Source organism: Marmota monax, unplaced genomic scaffold, assembly GCF_021218885.2.
Source record: "Marmota monax isolate L192 unplaced genomic scaffold, Marmota_monax_Labrador192_F-V1.1 WCK01_AAM20220418_F8-fsc00004, whole genome shotgun sequence".
In the NCBI taxonomy this organism is placed as follows: domain Eukaryota; kingdom Metazoa; phylum Chordata; class Mammalia; order Rodentia; family Sciuridae; genus Marmota; species Marmota monax.
Window position 1 is genome coordinate 33,018,810 of NW_026692881.1, and position 23,983 is coordinate 33,042,792.

At 47.7% G+C, this 23,983-nt stretch overlaps 1 protein-coding gene across 2 annotated transcripts; it reads left to right on the plus strand.

Annotated features, from left to right (window-relative positions):
- Positions 1–1,329: 1,329 nt before the first annotated feature.
- Positions 1,330–23,156, plus strand: Bag3 (BAG cochaperone 3). 2 transcript variants are annotated; one of them, XM_046450397.2, is made up of 4 exons: positions 1,330–1,825; positions 16,828–17,154; positions 18,627–19,028; positions 21,771–23,156. In XM_046450397.2, exons 1-4 carry the CDS (start codon positions 1,640–1,642, stop codon positions 22,596–22,598), a joined length of 1,743 nt encoding a protein of 580 aa, XP_046306353.1. In that variant the 5' UTR covers positions 1,330–1,639; the 3' UTR covers positions 22,599–23,156. The 2 variants fall into 2 exon arrangements, with proteins under 2 accessions (XP_046306353.1, XP_046306352.1); XM_046450396.2 differs by having other exon boundaries at positions 1,331–1,825; positions 21,768–23,156.
- Positions 23,157–23,983: the final 827 nt, after the last annotated feature.

Below are 23,983 nucleotides of genomic sequence, written 5' to 3' on the forward strand. Positions count from 1 at the left end.
ATCACCACCAGATTTCTCATGGTAAATTAGTGTGCAGGCATCCAAGTTTGTACATGGATCCTTCTTATGTTTCATGATCTGAGTCAGTCCCTGAGGCCTGATCACCTCTGCACTTTTACGGCTTCAAAGCAAATAAGACCTTTGCAAGTGGGAATAATCCCACTAGAAAGGGTTGGCAGACCTCTCTAGTATTTGCTCCAGGGGAATAATCTGAGGGCAGGAAAAGACCTGAGGATTGTTTCTCCTCCTCCTCCTCCTCCAACTACTACTACTACTACTACTACTACTACTACTGCTACTTCTTCTTCTTCTTTCTTTTTTTTTTTTTTTGAGACAGGGTCTGTATCATTTGCCCAGGCAGACCTCCAATTCATGCTATCCTGCCTCAGCCTTCCAAATAGCTAGGATTACAGGCCCACCACCAGCCCAACTCCAGAATATTCTCTGAATTCGAGTTGGGAAATCAGGCCCAATATTAGTTCAAGACATTTCTGAGGAAAGAGAATGAGTCGTCATGCCTAAGGATCTAAATTGGCACCTCCCCAAATTCTTTCTGGAATACATTGGAGAATCAGGGTGCTTGTGAGGTTACAAGTGAAACTGCCATTGAATCAACCAAATAAAGAATTTTCATGGTTTGGTTTGGTGCCTACTTTCCAAAAAAGGGTATAGATTTAAGACATCAAGAACCAACCTCTACTATTAAAAAAAAAAAAAAACAAGAAATGTGATTTTTATTTAAAATTGTTTCCCGCATTGTATGTTCCTCTATTACAGATATGAGGTTCAAGAATAAAACCATCAGTCGATATGATTTCTTCTTTAGGTTTCCAAAGGCAGGCAGGTTCTTTTCCTCTGCACTTCCGTTTTCTTCCAGGCTCGTCATGGTGTCAGGTTAGTGTTCCCGAGCTCCTCCTGGACAGCACTTGCGCCCTTGAGAGAAAGTGTTTTAAACGTCACCAAGGGACGCCAGGGTCCCCGAGTATCAGTGTATGAGGGTTTGGAGGTGGGCGCGACTCCCCTAGTTTGAAGACGACTTCTATCTTATTCAGAGGAGGGGCAGCGCGCGGACTCCCGTCCCGGGAACACCCACGCGGCGCGAAGGAGGCAGCGAGGCTGGAGACCGAAACCCTCCCGGGCGCACAGAGGACGCCCGGGGCCGGCCAGGCGCCCAGGTCCACCTCTGGGTGATCCCTTCGCGGGGACGCGATTGGGACAGCTCCGGGGAGGGAGGGAGGACCCGGAAGGGGTGGGGGAGGGGATACGAGCCCCGCCCCGGCCCCGCCCCTGGCTCGGCCCCGCCCCGCCGCGCCACGATTATAGCCGATGACTCAGGGCGGAGCTCCGCATCCAACCCGCACGGCCGCCAACTTCTCTGGATGGGACCAGAAGTTTCTAGCCGGCCAGTTGCTACCTCCCTTTATCTCCTCCTTCCCCTTTGGCAGCGAGGAGGCTATTTCCAGACACTTCCACCCCTCTCCGGCCACGTCACCCAGTCCTTTAATTCATAAAGGTGCCCGGGGCCGGCTTCCCGGACACGTCGGCGGCGCGCAGAGCTCTCGCTCCACCGGCGGCAGCGAAGTGTCCGCACCCCGCGATCCCGCGTCCCGCGGCCGCTGCGGCCCGACCCCGACCCAGCATGAGCGCTGCCACCCACTCGCCCATGGTGCAGATGGCGTCCGGCAACGGCGCCGGTGACCGCGACCCCCTGCCCCCCGGCTGGGAGATCAAGATCGACCCGCAGACCGGCTGGCCCTTCTTCGTGGACCACAACAGTCGCACCACGACGTGGAACGACCCGCGCGTGCCCCCCCAAGGTCCCAAGGTGAGCCGGGCCAGCGGCCTCACTTCGACGGCGAGCAGGCCGGGCGGGGGGACTGGGCCGGCGGGGTACGCCAGGGCTCCCGACCGCCGGAGGTCGGCGAAGGCCACCGCGGACGCACGGCCTTCGGGGCGGACAGCGACCCCCACGCAGGGGTAGGTCGCCGCTCCCGTTGCGTCCTGCTGCGCGCGGGCGAATACCTTCTGCAGACCCGCCCTTGACAGGCGTCGCGCCCAGAGAAGCCCCCGAGGGCTGGCCCAGGGAGTGCGACCCGCGGGGGGGACGCTGGGTCCACTCGCCCTGTTCGAGGGGCGGAGGGCCTGGTGCTGGAGCTGCCCGCACTCCTGGGCCCCGGGAGGGGCGGCCGGCCTGGTCAGCAGCCGAGGCCCTGGCCAGGCCCCGCCGCGGCCTCTCTCCCCACCCGGCCTCGCGTCCGGAGATCGGCGGCACCCTGTACGGTTCTTGCATCGTCCCTCTGTGCGGATGCCAGAATCCCTCGCAGGCAAGGGGTGGGGGGGGACTTTGGGGGAATTTCACCTTCTAGTTCCACAACTTGGTTGAGGGTTATGTTGACTTTACTCTGTCTCAGACATAGAGTGACTCAGGACACTGGCATAAATACATTTCATTAGTTTTCATTCTTTCTGTATTTGAAATTACAGCTGTATTACTGTTTGAAACTGCTTTCAATAAGGTAGTCTAATGTCACTTGTTTAAAGAAACAAACAAAAAACCCACAAGGTACTCTACTCCTGGGCAGTTTCTGTGCTAGAGATCCCTGACTGCCTCATAGTTGGCCCCTGCCTCGCCACATTGCCTCACACTGGAGAGAAAGAGAATATGTATTATTATTATTTTTTATTTTAATGGCACACATTCCCCTTTTTGTGTTTTTTTTTTATTTTTTGGTTTTCGGTGGACACAACATCTTTGTTTGTATGTGGTGCTGAGGATCGAACCCGGGCCGCCGCATGCCAGGCGAGCGCGCTACCGCTTGAGCCAATCCCCAGCTCCCCTTCTTGTTATGGTATTAAAATACTTAGGATTTGTTCCCAGTACACAAATAACTGAAGAGCAATACTCTTGTGAATGCAGCAAATATATACCCCAGTTTCAAATATGCAGAGATACCTTCAAGAGCATGAAAATTTGAAAATACAAATTTGGGATGAAGAGCAAGGAAATTTGAAAATAAATATTTGGATTGAGGGCTGGGATTGTAGTTCAGTGGTAGAGCTCTTGCTTAGCGTGTGTGAGGCACTGGGTTCGAACCTCAGCACCACATATAAATAAAGTAAAAAAAAAGTAAATTGACAACTAAAAAATAATTTTAAAATTTTGGATTGAATCTGCTCATTTGAAAATAGAGTTAAAATTTTATAATTAACACATTGATGTAGTAATAATTTCTATAAATTTGAGCGATTTTTCAAAGTAAAAAGTTTGGAAAAATAAATATACCTAAAGAGTAATTATTACTGGTGTCTGGAAAAAATTAAAAGCAATTAAGAGCTAATAACCATTATTTTTTAAAAAAGATCTGTATTATCCACTTCACTTTCACTTTTAGGCACTTCATTTTTTGGCCAGTGCCACAGATAGAACTCAGGGCCTCCCAAATACTGGACAAACACTGCACTCCCAGCTCACATTTTATTTTTTTCTTAAAGATACTGATAAAACTTAGGTATCCAAGAGTGAGGCATTGTATATCCAGCAGTTTATATTTACAAGAGATTAATTGTATATTTATTCCTAAAAATCAGAACAAGAGGCTGTAATTATCTGGGATGGGCATAATTATATATATCTTTTTGTCTGTCTGTTCAACCCCTTATTGGGTGAAGCTTGTACTCTATCCCTCTTATTTCAGGGTGCATAGATGTAGAAGATCTATATTTTTTAAAAATATATTTTTTTAGTAGTCAGTGGACCTTTATTTTATTTATTGATACGCGGTGCTGAGAATCAAACCCAGTGCGTCACACATGCTATGCAAGCGCTTTGCCACTGAGTCACAATCCCAACACAATCCCAACCCCCAACGATCTATATTTTTGAGGTGTCCTTCCTATAGACACAGGGCCAGTCAGAATCTGCCTGCACCCTTTGTTGAGAGTGAAGATTAAGTTTGAGCACATACATTGCTTCTTTCCTTTTTTTTTGTTTTTGTTGAATTTTTAAATATTGATTTTTTTAGTTTTCGATGGACACAACATCTTTATTTTATTTTTATGTGGTGCTGAGGATTGAACCCAGCGCCCCGCGCATGCCAGGTGAGCGCATTACCGCTTGAGCCACATCCCCAGCCCTGGTACTTTGCTTTCAACATGAGATTTACCCAGCAAGTTGGGATCTTCCTATGGATGGATTAGACTGGAATTTCATAAGCATTTTTAAGGGAAAAAAATTTCTGTTCTCAACAAATAGAAGCTATGAACTACTAAAATAGAAGAGCTGGGTTGGAAGAGTTGATCTGAAATTTTCATGGTCAAAATTTTATTTTTTAACTCTGAATTTTATTTATTTATTTTTAGTACTAAGGTTTAAACCCAGAGGCTCTTAACCACTGAGCCACATCCCTAGTTCCCCTTTATATATATATATATATATATATATATATATATATATATATGTAGGTTGCCCTGGGCGTCACTAAGTTGCTGAGGCTGGCTTTGAACTCGCGATCCTCCTGCCTCAGTCTCTTGAGCTGCTGGAATTACTGGTGTGTGCCATATCCAGCACAGTGAAAATTGTGAAGTTCTTGAAAGTTCTGGGATAGGTGGCGTAATCCCAATGATTTAGCAAGACCCCTAGCAACTTGGTGAAACTCCATCTCAAGACAAAAAAATTAAAAAACGCTGAGTATATAGCTCAGAGATAAAGTGCTCCTGGGTAAAATCCACAGTAGCATAAAAAAAAAAAGAAGAAAGAAAAAAAGAAAGCTCCTTAAAGATCTTTGGTTCAGACACTTTATGTTATTGATAAAGAAATGCAGAAAGTTCAAGTGGGTTTCTGAAGGTCATAGCGGTAGCACCAATAGCAAGGAGAGAACAGTATGGAGCCACTAAGAACAAGTAGTGTCTGTTCACAAGTTAGAAGTGGCTTGAGTTTTTATAAGACTGAAGCATGTGGGATGGAATTCTTGAGCATCTTTATGTCTTCCCCATCACATTGGGTCACTCAACTCTGCTGTGTTTGCTTGGATTTTGATGAGTGGATATGATGAATTCAAGAAGAGAGTTGTTTTTTTTGTTGTTGTTTTTTAATCAAATTGACTACCTGGGATTTGTCGGTGTGGTACCAAAGCATAAGGAGAAAACTGACGTCAGTCTGAGAGCCAGATCCTCCCGGCTGCTCCTGCTTCATGTCTGGGTTTCATTGCTTTCAAAACAGTGCTTTGATAGTCACAGAATATCTGGGCAACTGATGCAGTTTCACTTACGTGAATCACACCTTACTCCAGACTAAATACAGTGGAAAAATCCTTCCGTGTTGTTTTATGTTAGAAGTTGGTTTCCTAATGCATAATGAGAGAAGAGCTGGGTTCTAAAGAAAAGGGCTCTTTTGGAGGAGCTGAACTGGAGGACCCTCTAAGCATCCTCATGTTGGAGAAGAAATGCTGCCAGTCAATAAAAAGTATTCAGCGAGCATGGAAACGAGAAAGCTCTCTTGGGGGCGGATTCTGCTTCGGGATGTTTATAATCTAACCGTGTTGGTACAGAGATGGCTTTCATGGAAAGAAGAAAAAGACTAGCATTTTGTATTTTATTTAGTTTTAAATTCTGTCCTCTCACGTTGATACTCCACCTTTCCCTGAAGTGTTTAGAGCAGGTCTTTTCTGCCCCCCCTCCCCCCGCCCTTTTCTTAACAAGGGGGCAGGTAAAAGCAAGTGTCATGACTGCAAAGACACTGGCTTCATCCAGCACCTTTTTTTTTTCTTCTTTTGTTTTTTTCTTGGTACTGAAGATTGAACCCAGGGTGCTTTACCATTGAGCTACCTCCCAATCTTATTTATTTTAAAATGTTTTGTTAGTTGTAGATGGACACAATACCTTTATTTTGTTTGATTATTTTTATGTGGTGGCAGGGATCAAACCCAGTGCCTCACAAGTGCTCCACCACTGAGCCACAATCCTGGCCCCTTATTTGTTATTTTGAGACAGGGTCTTGCTAAGTTGCTGAGGTTGGCCATGAACTTTTGATTCTCCTGCCTTATTCTCTAGACTAAGGATCATAGGTGTGAGCCACTGTGCCTGGTCTTCATAAGTAGCTGGGCCTCCCACCAGCAGTCTTCCTGGATTCTGATTTTCTGCATCTTCTGCCTTCCCACTAATCTCCTAGCAAATTTGTGTGATCCCAGACCCCTTTCCTGACAGAGAAGTTAGTGATCACTGTGGCCCCTGGAGATGCACGGTCACCTGTAGACACTCTCCAATTCTCCATGAGTAAACAGAGTCTAGGTATTCTGAGTTCTGGTCACTTGAATACCTTCTTGGATGGCAGGCAGACACTCTTCCCTCACAGAGCGAGGCTATTCTTGCTCTGTGGATCTTTGGGGTTCCCAGCTGGCAGTCTCCAAAGGAACTTGGGCCCCATGTTGGATCTGAGTTACTCAGAGTGGTGCCCAGAAATCTTAAGTCCAAAGAGCTTTCTGTTGACTCTGATTCTGCCAGACTGGCTTGAGAGCCACGAGGGCCTGATCCTATTTGGCATGGGGGTGGGGGGATGGGGGATGTGCTGGGATGTGATACAAGCCTGTGTGGGCCCTGGAATCCCTCAGCCGTGCCTGCTTCACGTCTGGCCTGCAGAGTTGATTGTCTAGCCTTCACTTTCCTTGGGGAAACTTTCCCAGTGCCTGAGCTTCTGCAGTGTGACTCTGGGCAGAGGTAGGGACAGGGTTAAGACAGTTTCACAGCAGAGTGTGTCTGGCAAGGTGTCAGTGTGAGAGTGGGGTGGTGGTCAGTCTCTTGGCCTGAGACCTCCCCACACCCCAGAAGAAATGAGCCAGATCAGGGACTCCTCCCCGTCTGGCCCTCCCAGCATTCACTTGCCATCACAATGTGGCAGGTTGTACTCAGGTGCTGTGAAAGAAACATCCCTTCAGAGAAAATTGGAAGTATTTCAAGTATGATTGGAGCAGAGAGAGCTGTTTATTCTGCGTCAGGTTCAGCAAAGCCTCCTGAATTTTCTTAAAGATGAGATCATTTTGCTCTTTCTGGATCGATTGCAAGCTGTTGTGTCTCTTAGCAGACTCGGAGCACAGTCAGGAGATGAGTGGCCCATCCTCTCCTTCGCATTTCCAGCAAGTTGCAGTCATGGCTGAGCAAATGCCTTTGCTACTGGATGATCAGTGATTTGTTGGGGGTGGGTAAAGAGTGTGGCCGCATATCTTGGGAGCCAGGCTCTCCAAGACCTTCATTTTCTAAAGAACAGCCTGTGTTTGGCTCACTCAAGAACTAAGTGCACCTCGGAGAGTATAATTTGTACCTGTTCTGTGAAGTAGATTCCCCTTTATGAGGGCAGAGTCTGTGCAGGGACGGTGGCAGTGGTGGTGGCATTTGACGTTAGGCAGGGCTGGGAAGGCTTATACGTTGGATGCTATCAGGGCTGGTGGTGAGTCACAAAGCTTCATACCACCCGTGAGGCTTGATTAGCACTGTCCTCATTTCTGGAATGACACACAGTTGCCTTATATAAACCACTCTGCATGTTTATTACTTTTTATTGACATTTAAAAATGATGTTCTGTTGTTTTCCATCCAAAACAGGAAACCATACATAATACAAACCCGCTCTTTCTCCTTCAACTTTTGCCATTTTAATGCTGCTCTTAAATATTTCGGAGGCCTGTGTTGAAACACCGGAAGCTGAAGACAAAGGTCCTACTTATTAGGAACCTCTGAGACCCTATAGTTTAGATCAGCCCCGAGGAACCCACCACATGTGACTATTACTCTCCAGCCCCCCTCCCTGGCTCCCCTCTATAGTGAATCAGCTCCACACCCCCAGTCTGTTTCTTCCTCACCACCTAGACTCAGCCAGACTTCTAAGGCCAGATGCCAGATCCTGTTGTTCTGCAGATGTGGTGTCTCTCCATTGTCGCCTGCCACTTGTGATACTTTGTGTGATATCTAGTGTTACTAAGTCTTCACATATTTCTATGAAGATGTCTTGGGGCCTTGGCAGCTTTTCAGGAGGCCAGGCAGCTTGGAAAAGCTTAATCAGAAAGATTTCCTTAGGAAAGGATGAATGGATTTTTCTTGGTCTGTCAACATATTGATACCTATGTGCAAGATATGAATGAGTACTTTAATAGATCTTGTCTTTTTTAAATCCTCAGGGCAGTTCTCTGAGGTAGGAGCTCTTAAGTATGTCTTAATGCCTGAGAAAACAGGTTTGGAGAAGGGATTTGCCTGGCCTTGGGTCACAGAAAGACTGTAATAGCTTTCCCCCACCTAGGATCCTGCAGGAGTGACAGACACAGTTGCCTTTAGTGGGCCAGGCTGCTTCATACCCAGGCCCAACCCCAGGTAATAAATAGCCCTGAATCCATCTTTGTACAGTTGATAAGAAATATTGGCCCATTTCCTGAGCCTGAGTCTTAACTCAGGAGGTGGGCTGCTGTTTTCGTGTCACAGAATTAAATGCCATATAAGGGACAAGGGTGCTGTTCGTTGCCTTCCTCCATGAAGCATGTCCCACCTCCTTCCAATGAGAAGCAGGCTCTCCCTGCTTTGCCTTGGGCTCATATGGTGGTTGCAGGGTCTGGGGCCGTCTGTTTCATACTCTGAGCTGGAAAAAACTAATGGCTGACTGTGTGGCCTGCCTCTGATGAAGTGTGGAGGGTGTGTGTCACTGGAAGCCTTCCATTGGTTCCTCAGCATTGCAGTGTTGTCCTGGGCTCCTAATTGTCCCCCCAGAGGCCTGTCCCTGTGATCACTTTTTGAATGTTGTTTTCTGCGTAGAGGATGTCAGCGTTAATTCTCCAAGTCCATCCTGATGGGTCTGGAGAAGCTCTATTTTCCACCAGTGACACAGCATCTTCCAGCCAGCCTGCCTGAGGGAGGGGCTGGGAGCCAACAGCAGCCAGACGCTGTCTGCACAGCTAGGGATCAGCGACACTGGGAAAGAAGACTTTTTCATTTCTTTTTCTTGTCGTGGGCAGTAAGATCAGACGCCGCATATGCAGAACTTCTTATTCACTGTCAGTTCAGAAAGACCTGGAAGTGCAGCCTGCTCCTTTGTGTGTCAGGAGCCTATTGTAAACACATTGGCTGCCCAAGGCTCCCAGCACAGAGCTGGGCTCTGGTGAATTGAGGTGAGACTTTCTACTGGAAATTCTTTAGCATCCTGTTGGAGAACAGATCTTTCCTATTTCAAAATAACTTCTTCAGTGTTCACTAAAGTAGAATTGCAATTATTTCAAAATTTAAAAATTTCTTCTTGGACACTGAAGAAATGAATGGTTTAAAAAACCCAGATAGTGGGGAAGAGGAAGAGGAAGGCACCTGCATGTGCCAAGGAGAAGGCAGCTGCTTCGCTGCTGGGTTGAACCTCCTGGGTCAGTGGAATAGGCCCCAGTGCAGGGCCCGATGCAGAAAGGGTTAGGCCCTGTTGTTGCTGCTGAATGGGGTCTTCTCCCTCCAGAGGCCCTGTGCTGGGTGCCATTGCAGTCTTGAGGTTGTGGTGACTCAGAACTGAGCCAGTGTCTTTACTCTCGCTCACTTGCCCTGTCTTGGCCGGGCCGATGACTCAGCAGAACAGTGGCTTCCTGACCCAGCACACACTTGTACTGAATGTTCCAGGTCTGAACCTCAGCCCAGCTTGGCCAGATGAAACGCTTTCCTTCCTGCTGCATTTACCCCAGGAAGACAAAGAAGAGTTTGGAGATGTTAATCACACATGAACGTTACCACACAGCATAGAGGTGTGACAGGAAAGGGCTAGTGAAAGGGCTGAGCTTACCATCAGACAAACTCACGCTCTAGAGAGCTTAGTTAAATTGTTCACCCTCCCTGGGCCTCAGTCCCCACTTCTATAAAATGGGAATTGCAACTGTACTTGTCCAACAGGGTTGGGAGACTGCAGGGAGATGTTGCATGGAGGGGGTTAGTTCAAAGCCTGGACCTGGATCGATACATGCACAGTCCCTGGAGATGTTCACAGCCTTTGATGCTGGGTGAGAGGGTATTTGCAGATAGGCATTTGGCTGCCCCGTGTAGTAGATGTGGCTATGCATAGGACCTTTAGCTCTCAGATGGGCCTGAGTATTGCTTCTCAGAAGTCAGACCTCCTGTCATCCCCTTTGCACCAAGTTGAGCTGACTCTACCTTAACTGTGTTTAAACAGCCCTCAGAACCCTGGCCTTGCTGTGTCCCTTGTGACGGCAATATGCAGCCAGGGGGTCACATGAAGAATGTTAGGCCTTCTAGAGCCTTAGCCAGCCCCCAGCTCCAGCTCCTGTCAATCCCTCATCCTCCACCTGAGACAGGCCTGGGGATGGTGATTCCTGCACGGAGCTGCCCTGAACCCTGCCTTACTCAGCCCAACTCCTTGAGGACAGGCTGTCTCTTGGACATTCCAGCACAGCCCTGAGGACAGTGCCAGGAAGGTGGGGAGCTGGGGAGAGCCAAGATAACTTGGACCCTGTTACCTGCACCCAGCTTAGAGGGGCAAAGATGTCCCCACAGATGGAAGAAGGAGTTTTCTAATTGTCTTCATCATCCTGGGGGAAGATGTGGTTGTTGTGCGAAGAATGCTTTGAGAAGCTGTTTAGGGTAGGGAGAAGAATTCCTAGGAATCTCCCTAAGGGACTCACTGTTGGTCCAAGAGGGTCTCCCTTTGCCCCAGCTGCTGTTTACAAATGGGAGATTCTTTTTCTCTTGGCAAAGTATATTTTGTACAAAATGCACATCTGCTGTCATCCTACACTGACGCCTAACAAACGTTTGCATGGTTGGTATCTAGCAGATGGAACCAGTGTGTCCACTTTTGATGTGGGACAAGTCCTTGAGAAGGCTGTGGAAATGTTCCAGGTGTGAGGATGGTCCCTTCCAGGTCTCTTTAAATTCAGGTAGATCTTGCTTCCTGGTATGGAGATTTCAGGTACTTTTCCCTCTGTGATTCCTAGCTTTAGATGGATTAAAGAAGGTGCCTTGCTCCTTCTCCTCTTCTGGTTTTTTTTTTTTTTTTTTTGAAGAGGAAGTAGGTAGTGTTTATTTTTCTCTGAATCCATGAGTACAGGAGCTGGATTATCTTGGCCTGGCTGTGTACTTCCTGTGTGACCTTGGACCTCATCCATTTCCACATTTGCTAAGTGGAATCCTTGAGGAGGGCTCCTGGGGGTGGGGACAGTGGGGAGGCTAGAGACTTGGCTCTGAGCCCCGACCTCTCCCCCATTGGAGAAACGCTCAAAAGCTGCCAGTGTGCATAGTTGGCTTGAGGACTGCTTGTGGGCCCTGGTAAGGGAGGTCGAGGAGATGCTTGCAGATGTTCTGCCTCCTGTGGACCGCCCCTTGCCCCTGCCTGGCCTGGCCTTTTCTCTCCCAGGTCTCTGGTTGTGTGCAGGGAGCCCCAGCCTGCTGTTGGTTCCCAGCAGTGAGTTGGTGTATAGGCCCTTTCCCAGAGTAGCTTGCAGGCCTGAAGGAAAGGGAAGAGTACTGAGGTGAGGCCTTCTGAGGGGTTTTTGGCTGTGTTTGCTTCCAGGTTAGTTCTCAGCAGAAAAAATGGCATCCTTGTTAATTAGTGCCCTCAAGGCTCTCAGATAAATGGCCTACAACGCTATTAGGCTTCTTACCTAGTTGGTGAGAACCACTGAGGAACTGGGCTTTGTAAACAGCAGGCCTAATCCTTGCTGGAGAAAGCTGCATCTATCCATAGCTATCTATGGAGTGAAGATACATGACTGTATAGGGCAGGTTGTGGCTTGAAGTTACAGAGCCTTTTTACGTCTTTATTTCACTTATGTCTTTCAACCTCCTCCCCTCTCGCAGAGTGTTAGGAATTTTACAACTGGGGAAACTGAGTCTTAGTAGTAAGAAGCCCCAGGCTCCTTACTGGTGAGCAGCAGGGAGGGATTGGAGCCCAGGGCGACAGCTTGCAGACTAGGGCTCTGTTGTTCATTCCTGTTTATTTGGACACAGCTGTAAAGAGAAGCAATGCTAGGGGCTAGGGATGCAGCTCAGAGATAGAGCACTTGCCTGGCCTGTGCAAGGCCAAGTTCAGTCCCCAGTACAACAGGAAAGAGGAGGAGGAGGAGGAAGAGGAGGAGTGCTGCTGGTTTCATCTTCTAAAAATACTCTCCAGTAGAAACATAGAGAGACATTCATTTTATTAGTCCTGGGATAAAATGATTAACAAGTTTCAGAGCAAACCTCCCATCAGCTTTGATTCAGGCTGGCTCACAGAGATTATGGCCACCACGGATCTCTGTCTTACCAGAAGTCCCAGGACAAAATTCCACCTTCTTAGAGGTCCTATGAATGAACTTTGGTGGAATGTGGGCCTTGCTTATTATTCAGAATTTGCTCATTCTCTTATCTACCCCACCCAGCAAAGGGAGTGGTGGAAAAGACCCCGTATCACAATCTGGTGGACACTGAAAGAATTTAGAGTTCCTTGTAGGGACAGAAGTGACTATTTATATAACAAATTGACAGTAATACTTAATTCATTCCTATGGCCCGTTGTACCAAACAGAAAGCGGTGGTAGCATGTTGAGGCTCAGCCCTGTGCTTAACATAAAAGCTTTGTGCTCCTGTCTCCTGCCTGATGGAGGTGAGCCAAGCTGCCAAATTGAGACCAGGCCCTAGCTACATGGGGGAGTTCCAGGATTGCTCTTTTCCTCCACCTCTTTGCTTTGTTTTAGAAGTTTTGAAGTGTTGTTAGAGAACTCAACGCCTGGCCTGGGTGAAGGCTCTTCTGGCCTAAAAACCCAGTTAATAGAATCCGTGTCCTACTTTAAGACTCCAGGGCTATCATCAGAAGTGCTGTGGCAGCCCCAGGAGCTGCTATAACCCTCAGTTCCCATCAGGGTGATGGGAGCTGAGGTTTGTAGGTATTGAACCCACTTTTTTTAAATATGTTTTAGTTGTAGATGGACACAATACCTTTATTTATTTATTTTTGTGTGGTGCTAAGGATCAAATCCAGGGCCTCACACACGCTAGGGCAAGTGCTTTACCACTGAGCCACAACCCCAGCACTTGAGCCCACTTTTTAAGAGCACTGTGGCCATAGAACCCAAGCTGTGGGGTTGGGCCTCACAGAGGGAGCCTGTTTTCAGGGTTCAGAGTGTTCAGTGTTCGGGGGATCAGTTGTAGATGGGTCAAGACCAGCCCTTCTGTATGGCCATCCTATGAATGTGCATGTACCCAGCTTGTGCCTTGCCAGACCCACACCTGGCCGGCATCCAAGCCCTGCTTCTTGCCCATCTCCTGGAGTACAAGGGCTGCAGCCAGGGTGGTGTTCAGCCTCTTCATAGTTGAGAAAATAAGGTCCAGGGAGGGATCGCTGGCTGTTCGCTTCACAGGTGGTTTTGGGTGGAACAAGACCTAGGACCAACTGCAGTCTCTTTCCAATCTCCTGGCTGTCCCCTTAGTGCCAGGTACTTGTTACAAACAATTAGTCATGCAAATGTGACCTTAAGCAGATAAGCCCAACAGCTTGCCTGGGCTCCAAACCTGACCCCAGGCTTTCTCTAATAATAATGTCTTGTTTTTAACAGGACAAAATTTTGGCTTGTCTGAGGTATTTTTTTTCCTGCTTTCAATCCCAGCCATCTCATGGAGTTATTTGTTGCCCTAAGACAAGCCTCAGAAGATTTTAATGCAATATTCAGGCAAGGGGAAAGAATTAACTAATTCATTTTATAAATTAATGTGGTGAGATAAGCAGTGGAAGGCCCTGGAGCACTTATTTTCTAATTAGATTTTGTGTATATTCCTGATGTCCTTTTACCTAAAGATAAGGATAATGAGCTGAGCTGCAGGCAGGTCTCGGTGATGATGGGCAGTCATCAGCTTGGTGACTGTGATTGCACCCCAGTCCCTGTCATGTGATCACCCAGCGCCCCCATACCCCACCCCTTAGAAGGTGGCTTCTCCCCATTGATGTCAGGTTGGAGCAGGGGATGAGTCATATCTGAAGGATGCTAGTGTAACCAAGAGACTGTCTCTAGAATTGTGCTTGAACTTGAGAATACCTCTTAATGGACTAAACAGATATTTTAGTCATATTCTGGAGAATTATAATATTACACTTTGGAGGGGGGTGTTCTTTTTTTTTTTTTTTTAACTTGATTGTGATGAAAATGCAGTGGGCACTGTAGGTCTCCAGGCAGTGCTTTTTACTTAGAAAAATCAGTCATTTGCTACTGGACTCTAGCAATGCTGGGAGTGGGGCCCTCAGGCAGTGGTGTGAGCACTCCAGCACAGGCCTTGCTGTGGGTGCGAGTGTCACTTTTGGTTTAATTTTATTCTTTCAGGTGGAATTGCTGATTGTTCTGTGAAGTTGGTGTGATTTTTCAGTCACCTAAAGCAATAGTTTTCTAAACAAAACCCTACCAGAGTGGAGGGGGCGCCTGGAACTTCTTCCTGATGCAAAATTTGCATTTTATTAAACAACATTAGTGGGCCACTAATTCTCCCAGGTCCAGGAGCCATGGACCTCAGGACTATAAAGAAAAGCAGCCCCAGCCGCCCTTCCCCTTTAGCCTTTGCGTTTGTGCCTGATGGCTTAGTCATTTTCCAGTCTTCTACTCAGGGTTCTAGGAAAATGTGCAGTTTGATAGATTTTTACACAGGGGTGCACTTATTTACCACCACCCAGAAAAAGAGCATATTTCTATCACCTCAAGATAAAGAGTCTAGAAAGCTAGAACCCTCCCAGCCACTAACATCTCCTCCAGAGGTTACTGGGGGTGAGGTTTTTTGTTTCACTGTTAGAGAAGCAGTGGGCCCAGTCAGCTAGCAAAGACCACATCAGAGGACTTGGGTGGGCTTCTGATTTCGGCTGGAAGGAAAGCTGCTCCATTTAGTGGACAGACTGCCCAAAAGGACTGTTAGGACTCAACACTGAGTAGCGAAGGATTCCTGCAGCACCTCTAGGTGACTCTCTATGGTGCCCGTCTCATAGCAAGAACCAGCTTCTGAATGTGAGGTCTGGATGCTGTCCCTGCTCTTGGGTGACCTGGGAGTTAAGCAGGCTAAAATAATGTTCCTGCCCTAGCACGTGGTCATTCTAATCTGAGAGTGCCAAGTGCCTGTCTGCCTATATCCCCAAGGACACAGTGACAACCCTTGCCTTTCCTGTGTTTTGGAGGCCCTCCCTGGGGCAAGGTCTCAGCAGGAGAGAAGCAGTTGATGGGCTTGAAAGGGCTAAATCCCAGGGCCAGCCACCTGGTGTCCAAGCCTCTACATAAATAGAAACATCATGGAAACGTTGCAGAATTAATGGTCTCTTCCCTCAAAGCATACATCAGCCCTCAGGATCTGTTCTTGCTTTTGACCAACTCTGAGCAATAGAAAATATACCCCGAAAGCTCATAGGTTTTTAGTCTTCTGCCTGTTTGCCATTCAGAGAGCTGCTTCCTTAAGCAAGGCCCTCTCTCCTTAATACCTGACCTACTCGGATATGTACATGTGACACACATCAGTGGCTCCCCTCCTCTGGAGAAGGCTCTTCATGCCTGGGAGATGGTTGGTAGCTGTGTTACGCAGCCTCTGCTTGGTGAGAGGTGGCATCACCCAGTGAGTGGCTGCCCAGCCTTGTTGTCTGAAATAAGATCTTTCTCTGTGGTACATCTGGAACTTGGCCTTCTCAAGGGTCCCAAAATAGCCAAGCCACTGAAGAGAGAACTTCATGGGAGGACAGAAGAGAGGGACCCCAACTCTCCTAGTTCAAGTAGGCCTTGTTCTGTTAAAGAAAAAAATTATTCTGTGATACTTGTTAAAGCATGGTAAGGAAAACTTTATTGCAGACCACTGGACTAGGAGTAGGGATCACTGCAATGGAGTTCTGCAGGTGGGGGGCAGATGAGCCCGACTCCCAGCACCGCATGGGCAAGTGGGGACTTTATAGCCAAGGAGCAGTGTGAGGGTCACTGGATGGAAGATGACTAAAAAGAAAGAAACATCGAGGCCTAAGAGAGATTCTGGCTTACATTCTACTAACCTGTGACAGCGTTCTTGCTACAGCCCTCCAGGTGATCAGAAATCACCTGGGGATGATGGAGACAGGAACCTTATCAGATAATGAGATGATCAGACGTGGAGGAGGGGGTTTGGTAACCATGTATAGAGAGTTCTTTTGCTAAAACTAGATTTTACAAGTGCACAGATGGGCCTGGGAGAAGGTTCAGGAGTCTGACTAAAGCTTGACTAGGCAAAGACTGTCTGTTGGCATCATAAGACTAGCACAATTAATCCCTGGGTTTCACTCCCTTTCTGTGCTGTTTGTGATCTTGAGTGCCTCCCTTGTAGCTTGTACTAACAGCATTTCTGAAGAGGCAGCACCACTACCGCCACCCTACTTCTCTCTGAAAGTTTCTAAACTGTGTCTGTGTTTGGGTCCAGTATAAACCTGGTACAGCTGGGAAACTTGGACCTTTTTTGGAAGCTGAGAGTCTTGCTGTAATTTGGTAGTTGGAGATGAGTCTTGTTCCTGGGAGATCACCTTCCTATCTGAAGGTTTAGGGGACAGTCAAGCTCTCCTGCATATACTGCCTCCCCATTGTTACCCAGAAAAGAAACCTGTCTTACCAGTTTGGGAAATTGGTGCTTCCCTTGTGCTCAGCAGTTACCTTGGCTCCTCTGCTTTCGCCTGGCCACACAGCAGCCTCTGAAGGAGAGGGGATGTTCAACAGAAGCAGGGGACTGTGGAGCAGCCAGACTCTCTGGCTGAGCTGGGGACCCAAGTCGAGAGAGGGCTCTGTACCAATTTCCTCTTCAGGGGTATTTTCTTTCTGTTTTCTCATGAGTCTGTTTCTCTTCTGTTCATTCTAGGAAACATCGTCCTCTGCCAATGGCCCTTCCCGGGAGGGCTCCAGGCTACTTCCCACAAGGGAAGGTCACCCTGTGTACCCCCAGCTCCGACCAGGCTACATTCCCATTCCCGTCCTCCACGAAGGGGCTGAGAACCGGCAGACATACCCTTTCCATGCCTATCCCCAGCCTGGGGCTCAGCGATTCAGAACTGAGGCAGCCGCAGCTGCCCCTCAGAGGTCCCAGTCACCTCTTCGGAGCATGCCAGAAGCCACCCAGCCAGACAAACAGTGTGGACAAGTGGCAGCAGCTGCAGCAGCTCAGCCCCCAGCCTCCCATGGACCTGAGGTAAGGAGAGGCCTGCCCCCCCCCCCACCTGGGCCAGGCACTTTTAATGGGCAGGCATTAGGGCCTGGTCTGTAGTATCAGCAGCCCCCCAAGCAAAGATGGTTGCGGACCCCAGTCCCCCCAGCATTTCACAGGTGTTTTTTTAAGTGCCCAGGGCAGGAGTCTCATGACTTATTTTTGTAATTAAGGAATGGGACCAAGATGGTGAACTATAAACTGCTTGGTCCAGATGCGTAAAGGAGAGAGCAGCCGAGCTGATACCCTGAAGACTGGCCTCCTGGCTCCTAATTCTGATGTACCTTATTTGCACTGGGCTTCTCTGTTTCAGAAAGAGCTATGTATTATTTTGGTCTAGTTCAGTACTTATGGATAAATATCAACAGCTCAGAACTATGTAGAGAATGAAAACAGGACTGCGTACCTGTCCCCAGAGCATCCCGCAGTGTACAAGGAAAGCCAGATAAGGAATGAGAAAGGCAGCAGCCCAAAGATAGGTTCAGCCCAGAGCCCTTCACTTCAGGGTATGTTGGTGGATTCAGGGCAACAACAGCTGAAGAATAGTTGTCAATCTAATCCTTGGTGGGGATTTGTGGGCCAGTGGACCTAGTAGGCCTCCTGAGCACTAGGCCCTTTTTGTCTTTTGACTGCAGATCATCCCCTTGTGTCCACTGGCACTGTTCTTGAGCACAAATCCTCACTTCCTGTCTGTACCCAGAGTCATGATGGCCTCTGAGCTCTGTTCAGCTCTACCACCTGCATGGGGGTAAAAAGTCATAGTGGGGGGTCCCATGAGGTTCTTTCTTTCCTTGGAAACACCTATGTGTGCAATGTGTTTGCTGTAAAAATCAAAGCGACACATCAGAGAAATCTTGGCAAATTTAAGCTAATAAGGCCCTTAGAGACCAACGCAGGGAAAAGGCCTCCTCATTTTCTAGATGAATAGAAGGTGGCCCAGAAGAGAAAGGGGCCTGGCTTGCCCCAGGCCTCACAGGGGACACATGAAGCTCCCAGCTGTCACCCTCCCTAGATGAGTAGCGAAGGGTGGAGGAGGGCAGCCAGCACCGTGGATGGGGCACTCCTGTGCGCGCCATGTGTATGCACAGATGATTTTACTTACTGGTCAGGACAGGCCAGTGTATATATATGGGGTGCTTTATCTGTATTTCAGATGATGCTGAGAAAGCTATTGAGCTAGTAAGAATTTGAACCCAGGCCCCTTTATTCCGAAGCTCTCAGTCTTAATGCTACTGTGTAGGGCTGGGGACTGCACCTAGGCCCCGTGCCTGCTGAGCACTCGGTCTTTCACTGGGCCACCTCTCAGCCCTTAACACCCCAGTTTGAAAATAGAAACATTTCTGTATGGAAAGTGTTGGGAAGTGTGTTGCTTTGAGTAGGTGCACAATGAAAGGTTGGTGTGCCAGGGCTGTGGGATCATTCCTGGGGCCACACCCTCTGCCCTTTGTCTCTTACAGCGGTCCCAGTCTCCAGCGGCCTCCGACTGCTCCTCCTCATCTTCCTCGGCCAGCCTGCCCTCCTCTGGCAGGAGCAGCCTAGGCAGCCACCAGCTGCCTCGGGGCTACATCCCCATCCCAGTGATACATGAGCAGAATGTGGCCCGGCCGGCTGCCCAGCCCTCTCTCCACCAAGCCCAGAAGACCCACTACCCAGCTCAGCAGGGTGAATACCAGACCCACCAGCCCGTGTATCACAAGATCCAGGGTGATGAGTGGGAGCCCCGACCTGTGAGAGCAGCCTCCCCTTTCAGGTCACCAGTGCGGGGTGTGTCCAGCCGGGAGGGCTCGCCAGCCAGAAGCAGCACACCAGTGCACTCCCCATCGCCCATCCGTGTGCACACCGTGGTTGACAGGCCCCAGGTATGGGAAGTCGGTTCTTAGCAGACTGCTGCGGTGGAGGCATGTCTCCATCCAGGGGCTAGGAGCTCTGTGGGTACTGTGGGCTCCCGCCTTGTTAACTTGGGCACAACAGGAGAAAAGTGAGGCTCGCTGGTCCTCAGCAGAAATGTAGGACAAGGGCTGTGGCCTCGCCGCTCTTTTCAGCTGATCATTTCCCACTCTGGCTGTCTTAGGAGACCTATGCTGTCACCCTCGTACCTGAGACCAGGTTTCTTAATGCCCACCACACCCCTGTCCATACTCTCACAGCCTGATTAGATCAGCTGTCCCCTTCTCCACTGTGCAAGTCCCTCTATACAGTCCCAGGCCCTCTCCCCACCTACTGCCTCCCAAGAGACCAGTCAATCTTGTTTTCTCTGTGGTACCTGCTCATCTTTCTGATGGTGCCTTCCATGAGCCCTTTATGGTATATCAGGTGATTATTCTTTGCCTTTTTCTTTTTTCTTCTTTTTTTTTTCTTTTTTGTAGTTGTAAATGGACAGGAATGCTTTTGTTTATTTTTATGTGGTGCTGAGGATCGAACCCAGTGTCTCACACATGTTAGGCAAATGCTCTGCCACTGAGCTACAGCCCCAACCCTATTCTGTGCCTTTTAAAGTGTTCATCTTCTGTGTAAGCTCTGAGCCTTATGACAGGAACTGTGTCTGATACCTTTAGTTTTTGGTCAGGTGCTTTGGTCCCTGGCTGATGCATCAGCCAGCCGTAGTGGGTGGAAAGCCATCCTGGCCTGGTGAAGGCTCTGGACATCAACTTGCTTGTCATCTAGTGGAGCAGGGGTGTTGAGTCAGGGAGGAGGAGAAAGTCATTGAGACTGAGCAGCCTAGCAGCAGAACATCAGCAGCCAAGGTCCCTCTGGCTGCAGCTTGAGCAGCTGAATTAAAAGGAAGCTCCCTGTGAATGAATGTGAGTTATCCTTTTCCTATAAATAATGACACTGTCCAGGGCCCTGGAACGGAGAGAGCACCCTCATTTAAAAAATTTTTTTGATGTTTTTTTTCTTTAATGTGGAAATAATATCAACCTTACAGAGAAGTGTTACAAGACTCAAAAAGAAGTTCCATGTACCCTTCACACAATCAGTTAACATTTTTCTGTATTTGTTTTGTCGTTGCTTCTCTCTACGTACGTTAACTACATATGTTAACTGTCTGAGAGTTAGTTGCAAATGTCATCCCTCTATTCCTGAATACTTCAGCAGATATTTTTCTAAAAAAAAAAAAAAAAAAGACATTGCTAGCCATAGAAGACCAGCCTGGATTCAGGGAGTTCTGCGGTAGCATCATCCAATCTCTAGAAGAGTTCCTCAGACTTTGATGCTTTGATGACCTTGACATTTTTAAGGATCACCAGCCATAGGACATCTTCTCCTAAGTTTTGCTGAAGTCACTAGTTACACAGACTACCACTGCCTTTAAAAACCCAAAGAGGGCCATGTGGTAGGTGCATGAGTAGTAAGGACCAAAGTTTGGCCAGAGATTCAGTCAAAAAAGGATGCTGGTGTTGAGATGGCTTTATCACATTAGATCCATAATTAGTGAAATGGTACTTAATCCTATTTTTACATTGATCATAGTGATCTCCCTATCTTTTTTTTTTTTTTTTTTTTTTTGGTACTAGGAATTGAACCCAGGGGCACTTTACCACTAAGCTACATCCCTAGTCCCTTTTATTTTTTATTTTGAGGTGGTGTCTCAATAAGTTGTCCAGGCTTGCAATACTCCTGCCTCATCCTCCCAAGTTGCTGGGATTACAGGTGTGTGCCACTGTACCTGGCTATGACCTCCTTTTTTATAGCTTGTTCAAAGAATATTTTTTGGAGGCTTTCAAAAATTAATCTAACTGAACATAAAAGTAGAATTAAGATTTTAAGTTGGCAATAGTTCAGAAATAGAATAATCCAACATTTATTTCCCCATTGATGAAACTGGAGCATATGAGATTTTTAAACAGGTTTTAGATTTTCATTTATATACTAGAAGAGCCACAGTATTCCTGTTTTGAGCATCGTTCATTTTTTAAAAAATAATAGCTGTCAACTATAGTCATAAGAAAGAGTGCACAGCCTGAGTTCTGCCTGGGAGGTACCACAACTCAGCTGAGCTTTAGGCTCTGGCACAGATGTGCTAAAGCAGGATTCTTCTAGAGTTAACTATTTTGAGTATCTTGCTTATTCTCACAAAATACCTTAATTTGGGCAGAAACCACTAGGTTGTCATAGGTCTGAAAAAGCAGAAGATCATTCCTTTCCTGGAATAGGAGATGAAAAGGTCACCCGGGAGTAGGGAGCACATGGTAAGGAGGCAGACCAAGGCAGCCACTTCCTGTCTGCATCCTGAGTTGGTATCACTGAGCAAACCCTGCTTAGCAGTTAGCATTAGGTTTTGCTATTCTCATTTTTGAAAATTATATTGGTTTTCTTTTCCTTGCCATAAGACTTGTCACCTCCAGCGCACGTGAGGTGTAACAGACAAATAGCCCAGAGTGACTAGTGGAAGGTTGGAGAATAGTTTGGTCAGATACATGATTAATACCACGTGTTTATTTAAGCTGTTTGTTGACTTTGAAAATCTTTTATATGGTTAAACTTAACCAAGAAAAATAGTTGTTTTTTTCCTTCTAATTGATACTAGCTACAAACAACTACCTATGACTTTTAGCCAGTTATTTTAAATACCTCTGTATCTTTTCTCTGTTTTTCAGCAGCCCATGACCCATCGAGAATCCCCACCTGTTGCCCCACCTGAAAACAAACCAGAAAGTAAGCCAGGCCCAACTGGACCGGATCTCCTTCCTGGACACATCCCAATTCAAGTGATCCGCAAGGAGGCGGATTCTAAACCTGTTACCCAGAAGCCGCCTCCTGCCTCTGAGAAGGTGGAAGTAAAGGTTCCCTCTGCTCCAATTCCTTGTCCTTCCCCTTCTCCAGTTCCCAGCCCTGCCCCTTCTGCTGTCCCCTCTTCCCCCAAGAATGTGGCTGCAGAAGAGAAGGCAGCCCCCAGCCCTGCACCTACAGAAGTCACACCCCCCAAACCAGGAGAGGCTGAGGTTGCCCCAAAACATCCAGGTGTGCTTAAAGTGGAAGCCATCCTGGAGAAGGTGCAAGGGCTGGAGCAAGCTGTGGACAACTTTGAAGGCAAGAAGACTGACAAAAAGTACCTGATGATTGAAGAGTATCTGACCAAAGAGCTGCTGGCCCTGGATTCTGTGGACCCTGAAGGACGAGCTGATGTACGTCAGGCCAGGAGAGATGGTGTCAGGAAGGTTCAGACCATCTTGGAAAAACTTGAGCAGAAAGCAATCGACGTCCCAGGTCAAGTCCAGGTCTATGAATTCCAGCCCAGCAACCTTGAAACCGATCCACCACTGCAGGAGATCATGGGGGTGGGTACCACAGCAGTAGACAAGGGGAAGAAAAGTGCTGGAAATGAAGAAGCCCAAACTGCAACCCAGCAGCCAGAAGCCAAAGAAGCAGCAGCTCCAAACCCCGGCAGCATGACGGACTCAGCTGGCCCCCCAGCAGCCGCACCATAGTCCCCATTAGACAAGAATCAGACTTGGAGACTTGGCACTGTTGTGTGTGCTTTAGGGAGTTTTAAGTTGCATGCATTTCAGGGACTTTAAGTCAGGTGGTTTTTATTTTTTTGTAGGTGTTCCGTACACAGTAACTTGGGTGGAGGCAAAACACTAATAAAAGGGCTAAAAGGAAAATGAAGCTTTTCTTCTGTATTCTTACTCTGTATAAATAAGAAGTTGCTTGTTTCAGAAGTTTAACCCCATCGCTTATTGTTTTGGGTCCCCACTGTGCATGGGCACCATGTGTTAACTGTGGTTGTGAGCTGTCTTTCTGTAGCTCTGAACTGAGGAGTCTTTTGGGGGGGTGGGGTAGATGGGGAGTCGATTTCCCATCACACAAATATGAAATCCATTTTTCAGAAATGTTGCCATTGTAATGGGATGATTTTCATCTCAGAGTTCAAATATCTAACTTTTAGATAGAATAAGATGTAAGGAGCTATAGTCATATCTGTATGTTGGACAACTATAATGTTACATTTGAAAAAAGGGGAAATAAAGTAATTATATAACTCAGTTTTGTGTGTGTGATTTCTAAAACATTGTAAAGGGTGGTGGCATCAAGATTTTCTGTCCCTGGCTGTAGTCAGAATCAATGGTCGACACTCACTAGCTGGATCTGGGACTCCTAATGTCTCTACCCCTCCAACTCTTGAGAGTGTGAAGCTTGATCGCTTTTCCAGTTACACCTGGAACCTGGGAAGACCCAGGATTGTGGACTCAGGTAATGGCATGTGCCTGCCACACACTTTCAGGCCACTAGCCAATGGCTGAGGTGCCACTGGGCAGCATTTTGCCCACCTGGACTGGGGCTGCTCTCTGGCCTCCCCATGGGGCTGACCGGGATGGTTCACAAGTGCACAGGGAAGCCAGTTTCCACAATTGCCAAAGTTCTGTGGAGTCTAGGTCACGGGGATTGGAAATGTGCTCTGAGAGCCTTGGGATCATCTTTATGTCATACCTCTGAGTCACCAAACTAGACTGGGACAAGGTTTATCTTCCTTCCCAGACTGGGTTCCTAGAAACCTCTGGGGTTAGGGGCCAGATGTACTCAGGATTCACTAGGGCAGAAGATAGTTCTTTGTGTGCCATGGTCCCAGAATGTGGAGATGTGCTAGATTTTTTGAAAAGGGAGAGAAAGGCCTGAGACCTTGGAACTCAAATGAGCACGCTGACTTTAGAGTCCCTGAGCTGAATTTCTCATGACTGTACTGAGTTTAATATTGGTGCCTGACGATGCCACACAAAAATACACACTGCTGTACTTGCCACTCTTAGCTTGCTGAGGAAGGTTGAAGTCACCCTGACGAGAGTCTGCCAGCATTCCTGAGTGAACTCATTTG